The 11999-nt window shown below is 53.7% G+C and overlaps 1 protein-coding gene across 1 annotated transcript in view; it reads right to left on the minus strand.

Moving 5' to 3' along the window:
- The window catches only part of MDGA2 (MAM domain containing glycosylphosphatidylinositol anchor 2), a 365679-nt gene extending 354009 nt beyond the window's left edge, over window positions 1-11670 (minus strand). Inside the window, exon 1 of the mRNA XM_054201390.1 lies at window positions 11586-11670. Coding sequence (XP_054057365.1) covers window positions 11586-11658 — 73 coding nt within the window. The 5' untranslated portion in view covers window positions 11659-11670. The remainder of the gene's footprint in view (window positions 1-11585) is intronic.
- Window positions 11671-11999: the final 329 nt, after the last annotated feature.

Genomic DNA, 11999 nt, shown 5'->3' on the forward strand with positions numbered 1-11999 from the left:
CATAGAAGGACTCACACCTATTCCTTAGTTAAACACACATTTCTCATGCTTGCCCTAAGTCTATGCATCACTCACATAACTTATCATAATCCTTAAAGCAAAAATACCCAGAAACTCCACTCCCCTCTCTCTGACTCATCGCACCACAACGAGGAAAATGCTCTCAGGGGGCTCCTACGTGAGTGCTGGGGGGATAGAAAAGCCCATTAGTGAAATCCCATCGGACTTTGCTGGATGGGAGTTTAGTTGCAGAGTATTGGTATTACACTTATAAAATCCCTTGAAGTTTGAGGACTCTACTTGCTTGAGTATAGAGTAGCTGTGGGCAACAAAACGCTCTCTTTATGAGAATATTTAGCTATGACAGTAAAATTCCCTTTTTTTTTTTAGGTGCCTGCGGTAAAGTTAAGCTTTCCTATAAGGCATAACATATACATTAATTACACTAACTACAAAATGTGAGAGCTTCTGCCTCAGATGAGCACTCTCATAGCCTATTAGTGAAAAGCTCTTCAACTTGGTTGACCGCAGGTTACAAAGGGGATCTTCTGTTTGTATGGAAATATGCACTTGGCTGAGAGCAGGCACTGGCTGAACATTCCCAGCATTGATACCAACACCAGTTAAGTCATGCCCTGTGAATATGGAAAAGGATTATTCTTACACATTAATCATTTCAGTCCTGTTTTCCACTGAGACAGACATCCCAGCTTCTACATGGGAAGGGACACCTCAAACAATTCTTCATCCCCATCTCCATTAGCATTTACAGTCTCACACAATGGATTAGCTGATAATCAATTAATCGGCATGGCAATACAACGGGACACTCCAGGCTAGACAAAACCCAGCTGGCATCATGAGCTGGGTCTGACCTCTAGCCACAAAGAGCGCCAAGGAGTTACAACAGTCTTGCTCATGGAAAATAGATCACTCCAAATGTCAGTACAACGGAAGCTGATGGCACACGTACAATCATATTATAAGAGGAGAAATTACTGAAAAGGGTCAGGTTTTCTTGGATATGATCAGAGATCAGCTCATTTCTCGTTGACACAACATACCAGACATGGCTCACTGCTATGTAAGCTCAAGGGGGACATTTTTTTTCCCCCCTCTCCTCCCACAAAGCCTTTTTCCAGAAAAAAAAAAAAGGTAAAATCCAAAACCTGACATATTCCATGAATTCCTGACAGCATTTTTGAATAACTGGAAGACATGTAGATGCTTTGACTTTTCTCAAGTGAAACAGTTCAATTTTTCATTTTGAAATTCCTGTTTGAAAATTCTCTTCTGTTTTTATATTAAAAGCACTCATGCAGGTAAAAAAAACAACCAACCACCAACAAAAAACCAACAACCTTAAAACAGAATAACCCCCAGCACATTTCCACTTTGTCAAAACGCTCTGACCACCTGGGATAACTCCTGCAACTCTTAGAAGTTACTGCTTATCAAAAAAAACCACCATGTATCTCCTCTTGCCCCAGGTCCAACCCCACTGAACTTAGACCAGGCACGTCCCAGGCACTCTGCTTAAAGCATCATTTTTAACTCTTCCTCCCTGGAATTCAGTCAAACACCGCACAAGATAACCTGGAGAAGCATATAGCAGATCAGGCACAGATGCTGGGACCAGAGCATCCCTACAGACCTCTCTTCAAGGGCCCACAGAAGAACTGAGCACCACAACAAAGAAGCCGCCTCCCCAGCCACATTTTAATTTGATTATACAGCACATATAAGAAAGAACTGACTTCCCCCTCCCACCTTTTCCTTCCCCCCTCCAGGCAATTGAGTCATTTCAATGAAATAAGAGAAGAAGAAAAAAAAAAACAACTCACATTTGGAAGAGGAGAGGAACTGGCACACCACAGCTTTGCCAACTGACCCCAAGGCTGCTCACAGCCCCTTTGGGAAGCAAAGCAAGTTACCAGCCTGGCCTTGCTTTAAGTAATATCAGAATTAATTCCAGCTGTGGGGCTGCACATGTGCCCCTTGTAACGAGCTCGGCAACCGGCTTTGGATTGGCAGCCTGGGGGATGTGTGGAAGAAAAAAAAGGGAGGCTGCGCTCAGTTTTGGGGGCAGGTTGCAAGGAAAGTGGCTGATTGACAAAGTTCTCTTTGGCAGCAATGTGGGGAAAAGGGGAAAAAAAAATAACTGAGGGAATGGGGAAAAGCTCTGGCTGGCAACTGAACTAAGGAGCAGAGTGAATGGCAGCTGGGTGTATGGGATGCCGGCAGCTGCACAGAATCCTGCTGTTTCCCTCCTGTCTGCATCTTACCCCTCTGCCAGAGGAGGTCCAGAATCAGCCTCGCAAGGAAAGGAGGAGTTTGCCCCATCGTTTGAGGAGGCAGAATTCTGGGGCAAAACTTGGGCTAAAACAGCTACTGTAGCAACGCTCCCTGGCTGCTTTGACCCTTGCAGTCTAACGCTGTCAAGACCACTTTATCGCTTTATATTCCATCAATATAATGCTAAGCAAAAAAAAAAAAAAAAAAACAAAAGCAAGCACTCCAACACCCAGAAGAGCAGAGTGACTCCACCTTCAGGGAAAAACAGCTATTAATCAGATGGGCAGTCTGATGCCTTCGGCTCCTTCCACCAGGAAATATTCATTTATTTGCTAATTCATAATCCGGGTTCCTGGGCCCTAAACTGTAATGACCTTTACGTTTTTAGCTCAGGGCAAAGCTGGTGGCATGCCCAGGATGGGCAGTGACACGATGGAAGCGGGCGGTTTGATGGAGGACGGGATGTGGCGTGGGGATGCAGTGAGGGCACGGGAGAGAGCCACCACCATCCTCTTCCTCTTTTCCCCTTTCTCCTGCCCCTCAACCACACACTTCTCCCCTTTCCAACACAAGAGAGAGAGCAGATTGCACAGCTGGGATGATAAAGATCCTTTTTTTTTGACTCTCGAGGAAATCCTGGAGTTTCTCGAGTATCCAGGTACTTCTTTTTATTAAATACTATTGTTAACAATGCAAATAATTTTCTTAGAAAAGAGGTCACATTTACAAGAAAAGAGCTATTAAGGCAGGAGAGGCTGGATAAAGTGTGTGCGTTGTTGTTATAAACATTATCTCAATGACTTTTTATTTAATCAGTTCATCAGATTGGCTCATCCTTCTCCGAACGGTTGGGTTAGTCTAATTACAGAATGCAAATCACCCCAGTTCTCTCCACCACGTTACTCCCACCGAGCACATTTCAACAGCCAGCTCTTGTTCCAGCACCCATCATGCTGCGAGCATATTCACAAGGATTTTTAGTTTAACAGAAGTACACTAAGATGCCACATATTCAAAAGAACGACCTGCAGCCAAAACACGCCCACGTTCACTCAGGCGAAGACCTTCTTCCTGCAGGACGCCCCTGAGCTGCCCTGAGATGTGCCATCTCTATCGGGTTCATCCCACCTCAACCAGTCCCAGCGTGGTGAACTGGGAATGCAAACCAGACTTTTCTTTACAAGCATGAGGCAAGAGTCAAAGCATCGGGCTGGTCACGTTCCCCTGTGCTCGGAAGAGCATCTCCTCTTCCCCGGGGACATGCTCAGAGCACCGTGCCACTCTGGGGACGGGGACAATATAGAGATGTGGCTCAGGAACACAGAGAATGGATGGGGAAACCCAAAAAGCGGGACAGGCTGGAGAAATGGGCTGACAAAAAAATCCTGAATTTCATTACGGACAAACACAAGGTCCGGCAGCTGGGAGAGAACAACCCCATGCGATGAGACACGCTGAGAAAGTGTCTCTACAGAGAAGGTTTTGGTACGCGCCCGCAGGGATGAAAACCAGCTGCGTCCTGGGCTGTATTAGCAACAGCACAGGCAGAAAGTGGAGGGACGTGCAGCCCGGAGAAGAGAAGGTGAAGACACTAATCGCTATCATCACAGGGGAGATGATGGAGATGCTAAAAGCCATAAGGCACTTCAGGGCGTGCCCTAGTGGCAGAGATTGTAGGGATTTGGGGTTTTTTGTGTGTGTATGGTTGGACTCGATGATCTCAAAGGTCCTTTCAAACCGTGAAGATTCTACGATTGTATGATTCTAAGAGGCTCCCAGTAAGCAGCATACAGATGGTATGTATCCTCCTGTCCTCACAGGGCATCTCTGCCAGCGACAGAGAAGCACCCACTGTGGGCCCTTGATCCCATCTTCTCCTCTTTTCCCATGCAAAGAGTTACCTACGGATGCATTTCATGCACCGAACTCTGAAGGGTACACGGTGTTTTAATCATGTAATGTATTAATGACATAATTAAAGCCCAGACCTTTTGCTAAGTAACATATATTACTCTGATCACTGCTTTGATATATTAAAAATAGATTAACTGCTTCCTAGAGTTTGAGGCCAGGAGAGAGCATGGGTCTCATCCGTGTTGACCTCCCACACATCCATGAGCCAGAGATTTCCCTCAGCAATCCCCACCTGTATCGAGCTCGCCAATTCAAGAAGCAACATTTGCTTGTATATCAAAGATGTTTGACAGCAGGGAGTCCACCACATCTCTCGGATTAGCTGCTCCAACAGCTAATTACCCCAGCTGTTAAAAAAATCTTATCCTTATGTCCACTGTGGGCTTTGGTAACTTCACATCATAGAATCATAGGATCATCTAGGTTGGAAGGGACCTTTCAGACCATAAAGTCCAACCATCAACCTAACACCGCCAAACCCACCACTAACCCATGGCCCTCAGCACCACGTCTGTCCGGCTTTTAAATACCTCCAGGGATGGTGACTCCACCACTGCCCTGGGCAGCCTGTTCCAGTGTTTGACAACCCTTTCAGTGAAGAAATTTTTCCTAATATCCATCCTAAACCTCCCCTGGCGCAACTTGAGGCTGTTTCCTCTTGTTCTATCACATGTTACTTGGGAGAAGAGACCGACCTCAAGCTCTCTTCAAGTGATTGCTGTTGGCTCCTCCAACACCTTAGGTGGCTGCTTGGAGGTAGCTCTTCACCATTGCCTGCCTATTCCTTCCTGAAATAATTATAATATACATTTATCTCCCTTCTTAACTACCTCATTCAGTCTTAACCACCTTAGCACATGGAGCTCCTCTAGTCCCCCCTCACAAGACCTTTTCAGGTCTTCCTCCTCTTCAGGTCAGGTTTTCCAGATGACAAACCTCCCTGGTATCCAAATATGCCGGCAACAAGCAATGGGGACAAACAGACGTCAAAATCAAGCGAAATGCTGCCAAGAGTGATATGGGCTTGTAAGGATGTTCAAGGCAACCACTTGGTCCTTCAACCTTTCATGGATGCAAGAAGCACTCATGGAAGGAGGTATCTCCCAGGATGGGCCGCCAGCTCCCGGGAAGCCACTGTGTCTTGAAAGAAAGTCCTCCTTCCAGAAGAGTCGGGCTTCAAAATCTGTCTGAGAATAGCAAACCAAGTTCCGTCCATTTTCAGCTATATTTAGCGAGGCCATTATTTATGGAAATGGCAGGAAATAATTCAGCCGGATACAGACATAATGTGAAATTGGAAAGAGGGTCTATAAAATGATAAATTGAGGGACCTAACGGGGAGCCAGCCAGTCGTGGGGACTCGGCGTGGCTACGAGGGAGGGCTTTTCCAGCCGGCGATGGCGTGGCAGCACGGCAAACACCAAACGCCTGCCCTGGGTCAGACCTGGGTGGTGGGGACCGACGGAACTGCCTTCCCTTGGATAGCCGCTCTCAAAAACCCCTTTCCCCCAAAAAAGTCTTTCCCAGGTTTCAGAAACATGGTTTAAGAAACAGCTCATGGCCCTGAGCCCATGGGAGTCAGGGAGAGTGACGGCACTGGCAGGGGAAAGCAGGGAGCATCCTCCGCGACGGCATTTGCTTCCTGCGTGGCCATGGCTGGGTGTCTCCCATCCAAAAGGGGATTTTCCACTGGAGAAGGAATATACTGCAGAAGACCCAGTGCCCTATGAGAGTACATATATATATAAATACACACACACCCCCCTATAGGCTGGCACTGCCATGCATGCAGGGAGCAGATCAGCCCTTCACCGAAGGAGGTCCCACAAAATATTTGAGAAGAGAAGCAGACAGAACTGAGCTTTAATCATTCATCTGTTTCCTTCCTCCCCAGCACTTCATCTGACTAATTCTAATTAAACTGGATTTTACTCTTCTGAGCTAGGAGAGCTTTTCTTTTATTTGTTTAAAGACTGTTTCCTCGCCACCAGATTTCCTCCAAATCTCCCTCAAGCAGAGTCAACGGCAACATTTTGACCAGAGATGCAAAGAGCATCAGTGGCTCCGGTGAGGACGGGACGTGCCACAGCCCCGTCCAGCAGAGCAGGAGGCAGCTCGCTGCATGCCAGGAGGACTGATCTGAGCTGCCACACGCATCCCGGGACACACGAAACCTGGTGGAAGCTTCTGCATGGACTCCGCAGAGCTGGAGTCGGGTTTAATCTCCCTTGCTGATCTTCTCCCACGCGTTTACTACTGAGCAAGTTTACAATTTGATTCCGTTTGCACCCCTCGACCCCAAACTGTCGTACCCCAGCGCAAAACCAGCCCCCCGCATGCACAGCCCGGCCCTCCCAGACACCAGGATCCCCGGCTCCCGCGATGCCGGCTGCTGCACAGCCCCTTACCTGTGCCACAACTCAGAACAGCGGGAGCATAGTCGATCCCAATGGCTCGGCTGTCCCTCGGAGGCAGGACGGCTCTTTCCCTGCCTCTGCACGCTCCCAGGTTTAGCTGCTGAAGCCCAAGTTCATCTCAGAGAACGGCCAGAATCCCAGTGTCAACATCTGCGGCGTGCGAGGGAGGAGGAGATCCCTCTCGGGGACTCAAGCTCTCAAGGAGCCGTTGGCTCCCGCAAAACTTCCCGAAGTGGGCGGTGGAGGAGCTCACAGCCGCCCCGAGCCCCCGGCCCCTGTGGCACCTCGTAATTCCTCCCCTGTTCCCAGGGGGGCCGCCGCGCTTGCCTCGCACAACATCCCGAACTGTGCGGGGTGAAACCAGCCCCACACAAATGCCCGCGTTCACACCTGGACAAGACACAGAAACACCCTCCATCCCCGCGCCGCCGCAGTGATATCTGGGGCCGGTGATCCGGAGGCCGCCCTGGCCAGCAGAAAACAGCAACTGGCCTTTCTGACAGGCAAAACACTCTTGCTCTGAGGGTTTTGGGTTTTTTTTTCCCCTCCCTCCCTTCTTTCATCCTTATTCAACCAGGGCAAGCGTTAGGGAAAGGCCAGGTCAGCAGCGGCACGCAGACACTCCCAGCTCTGATGCCAGCAGTCATTAATCCCTCCCGGGGAGCTGAGCGTACCACAAAATAATCATCGTCATTATAAAGAGGCAGCCGGAGGCGACGGAAGATCTTTCCTGACACTGCGTGACCCTGCTCCACCTCCCCGGGGATACAAAGCGCTTCCCCAGACCCCAATCAAGCTGCCAGCTCCAGCTTTCGGGTTCCCCATTTCCAAACCTGCTCCTTTCTAAAACGTGCAACGGTAATAAAAATTAAGGCCGTTGGATAACATTTTACGCTCGGCACGAGGAACAAGGACAATCTCTCTCTGACATTTAATACCATAAATACCTATGCTTCCACATTACTTTGTACCAGCAACAAAAATCCCAGTCATTCCCTTAGCAACGGTGGCTTCTCCCAACACTTTGCAGCCTCGGTGGCAGAGCCTCGGCATGTCTGAGCACGGTGGATACTCCTTACATTTGCAATTGCTGGCTCTCCGGCAGCGCTTAGAGCCATCCTAATGTTATCCCGCATCTGCAGGCGGGATGTTGAGCACTTTTCCGTACAGGAGTCGGTATAAAGCACAGTGAGGGGGCACACAGAGGGATGACTATCGCGCGCACGCACTTTTCCCCAGCACATACCTGGGTTTTACAGACGTGAAAAACTTGCCCTCAGCAGCTGCCCTGCTTGTTTCCAGCTGAACTCATGGGGAAATAACTATAAAGCTCTGCAAGGAGTGGGTAAAACATGCAAAATATGGCCCCAGGGAAGCCATGCGGCAGAAGAGGCTGCTCCCAGTCCTGGGGGGGGGCTGCACTCCCATGTACGACACCCCCATGGGTGCAGCAGCACCTCTCCCAGTGGGTACCGCAGCTGCTCCCAGTTACTTTGGCAACTTGTGTATTTGGGAAACAGTTCCCAGCTCCAGCTCTGACACCGGAGCAATCGCTCCTCGTGGCCCCCCCACCCCTGCTCCCTGGGCATCCCTCCGGCCCCCACCCAGCAGGCAGTGCCAGCTCTGCAGGCTCATTCCCAGACGTTCACTCCCCGCTCTGCAGGGCACAAGGTGGGACCCCGGGGCCACCGTGCACCTCAGCGCCCAAACCCCAGGTCCCCAGTGAGCCCCCCCCCCCAGTTCGGCACCAGGGAAACAGGCACGGAAATCTGCTCCACACTCTCACAAAACTCCCACATTTTGATGAGCTGCAGCTTATCTGCTTAAAAACACTCCGTGCCCACGTCGGCCTTCTCATTTAGCCATTTCTTCGCTGGTAACTTGAAGTTCGGTGAAAGGATAACGATCATGTTCTGAATACCTACATTTTCTGCTTTATTAACAGTGCAAGGCATGCATAATTTAAAGGGGAGGAAAAGTGCATACAGCACTTAAGTTTTTTTCTAGATTGTTTCGCCAAGAAAACAAGCTGGGCAAAGCGGAGAGATGGAATTGGGACGTCTCGCCGGGGATTTTAGCAGCTCTGCTCTTCCCCCATCCCCTGAAGCAGCACGGAGCAGGAGACGGTGGGCATCTGCCCTGGCTCCATCACTGACCTGCTCTTGGGAAACTGTTCCCAGTGTCGGCACCCCAGTTCCCCCTTAGGTTCAGCTGTACGAGCCACTGACTTTTTAATCGCAGCTTTCCTATTCAGAAGAACCCGAGGAAAGTTAACAGTGAATGTACAGCCAGACATCACGGGACATTAATCTGCTTTTTGTATTAATTAGGAATAAGCAAATGCGGACCATTTATTTTGCATTTAAAGGCACCCAAACATGTCTGGAGCGCTGCTGCTCTGGGTGGATGTGCATGCTGCCATGCCAGGCGCTGTGCCGGCACAGGGCAGAGCCGAGCGGACCCTCTCTTCACATCCCGGAGTGTGAGAGCCGAGCATCGGCGCGAGCAGTGCCGGAGAGCAGGCAGGTGGAGCTCGGGCAGTGCACATCCCGAGCCAGACTCCGTCCCGGGGACACACGTCCTCCTGCAGATGAGACACAGCCTCAACGGGAGGCAGCGGTGAGAAGCCAGAGTGGCAGACGGCACCTGAAGGATGTGACCTGCAAAGCGGCAAGTTCTCCGTGCGGGGCTGGAGAGGGCAGCAGGGCTCGGGGATAATGGCCAGACACGGTAGCATGCTCTTTTGGCTCACGAAACGGAGCAACACCCCAAGCCTTCCTTACGGAGGAGGCTGCTGGGGCTCTGCACGGTCTCAGAGGGGACACCGGCATTGCATTATTGGCACAAAAGCAGGGAACAAGTGGGTTAAGTCAGCAAGGCATATTCCTAAGTGCTCCACTCTTGGAAGCAGAGCTGTGAGGATCTGGAAATCTTCAATAAGGGACAAAAAAAAGTTGTTCAAATCCCACAAACCTATTTTTCCCAAAGCAACAAGGACTGAGCGGGCTCCTTCCCCCAGGCTGGGGCTCATGTTTGCTAATGGAACTCAGGGCACTCCCTTCAAATCCTCCTTTCTCAAAATGGCCCTGGTGCACAGAGCAAGCTCTTCAAGGCGCTCCAGGCTGCCAGGAGCCTTTTTTTTTTCCTTTGGCAGAGCTCTGTTGGCTTTCTCAAATCGGGAGTCAATGAAGAAACACAAATTCCCAGGAAACGGGGTTTCAAATATAGCACAGCCACATATGACTGAGTTCACACCACTCCCCCCCCCCCCGCCCCAGCCTTTCACCCATCGTCCTTAACCTAAAAAAAGGCGTCACATTTTACAGGATGAAAACGCATCATTGCCAAACAAAAGTCTTACTACAAATCTGCAAGTGACATCGGCCGTGCACGGATGCCGGCGTTCAGGCTAGGGCAAGAGCTCCCTTTCCTGTAGGCCCCCACAAAACACGCTCTGCCTGAACAAGCTCTTTTCTATTCCCGACAGCGGTTGCTATTCCAGCACACCCAACAATATGTGCCTGTGTGTCGGGGAAGGCAGGGAGCCCCGGCGCTGCCGCTGCCGAGATCTGCACGTTAGTAACCCAGCCACTGCGAGCAGAACCCCTCGCACATTTTCAATTACACTGAAATTTTGCAAAATTAAAAATAAAAAAAGGGGGTTGGGGGGGGAGTACACCTCTAGATGGGGATGCATTACTGGTGGGAAGGAAATATTTCAGTGGTGAAACAGGCGCGGGGGCTCGAAGGAGCGGGTGTCAAACGAAGCATTTACTGGCAAATTCATCAAGTCTCCTCAACACCGAGTACCAGAGACAACGCTCCCCGCAGAACCGCACCGCACCGCGCAGCACCGCACCGCGCCGCCGAGCCCCGCCGCGCCGCTTACGTAACCGGGGCATCGCCGGGGCATGGCCGGGACCGGGGCATCACCGCGGCCGGGGCATCGCCGGGACCGGGGTATCACCGGGACCGGGGCAGCAACGGGGTCAGGTCATCGCCAGGACCGGGGCATCAATGGGACAAGGGCAACAGCGGTGCCGGGGTAACAGCGGTGCCGGGGCATCGCCGGGACCGTAGCTCGGGCATCACCGGGTTCGGAGCATCACCGCGGCCGGGCCATCACTGGGGCCGGGGCCGGCGCACCGGGCGGCGTCCGCGCCGCTCAGCAGCGCGGTCCGGCGGGGCGCCCGGCTCCCCCCCGCTGCTCCGGGCTTCGCCGAAACGGCGCCAACTTAGGGAAGGCGGGGGAAGAAGGGGGGAAAGCAACAAGACCCGCGGCCCCAGCGCCGGACCCCGCGCAGCTGCCCAGGACCCGGCTGCTGACAGGGGCGGCAGGGGATGCCGCCTGCTCGGCGCCGGCCGCCCCGCTCCGCGGACCCCTCGCGTCCCGCTCCGCGGAGGCGATTTGCAAGTCACTGCCGGGGGGGGGAAGGCCGGGGGAGCGGGGCGACGGCGGGGGGAGACCAGGGGAGCGGAGCGGCGGGGGGCTCCCGCTGCGCGCCCGCCCGCGGAGCCGCCCGCGCCTCTCGACCGCGGGGACTGCGCGCCCCCGGCGGAACACTGGGAAGTTTGCGGTTCGCCCCCGCCCCTCGCTCCGCGGCCGCGGGCGGGCGGGCGGGCGGCAGCGCCGCTGCTAACAAGTGCGGCGGCCCCGCGGAGCTCCGCGGGCGCGGAGAAGCCCTGTGGCGGCGGCCCCATCCGGGACCGGCCGGACACCCCCCCACCACGACCAAGCGCCCCTTTTCCGACACCCCCTCCCCGTTTTTCGCCGTGCAATGTCAGCGTCTCATGGCAACGGCGCTGCCTCCGCTCTGCCTCCCGCGGCGCGCAGCGGGGCCCCGCCACCCCCGCGGCCGCGGAGGAGGACACCCCTCACGCGCCCCCCCCCCCCCCCGCTCCTTCCTCCTCCCGCCCCAGCGACAGTCGCGACAAGGTCACGCCGCGCCCCGGACTCACCGTACACCCCTTGCCCGGAGCTGCCCTCCAGCAGAACCGTCAGCAGCCCCAGCAGCCCGATGGCTACATCCATCTTCAGGTGAGCATCCACATATCCAGCCCGGCGGGGGGGTCGCGGGGGGCGGGTGGGAGACAGCGCAGCGCCCGCCCGGAGCCCCGCGCTCCGCTGCGGCCGAGCCGCGCACGCCCGCGCAGGGCAGGGCGGCGGGGGGCAGGCGGCGGGCACCGCTCCGGTCCTCCTCCTCCTCCTTCTCCTCCTCCTCTTCCTCCGCCTCCTCCTCCTCCTGCGCAGCGCGGAGCGGCGCGGAGCGGCGCGGGGCGAGCCCCCCTCAGAGCGGCAGCCCCCTCAGGGCGCCGGCCGCCGCCGCCGCCGCCTCCCGGGGCCGCCGACCGCCTCCCGGGGCCGCCGCAGCC

This window comes from Rissa tridactyla, chromosome 4 (assembly GCF_028500815.1).
Source record: "Rissa tridactyla isolate bRisTri1 chromosome 4, bRisTri1.patW.cur.20221130, whole genome shotgun sequence".
NCBI classification, from domain to species: domain Eukaryota; kingdom Metazoa; phylum Chordata; class Aves; order Charadriiformes; family Laridae; genus Rissa; species Rissa tridactyla.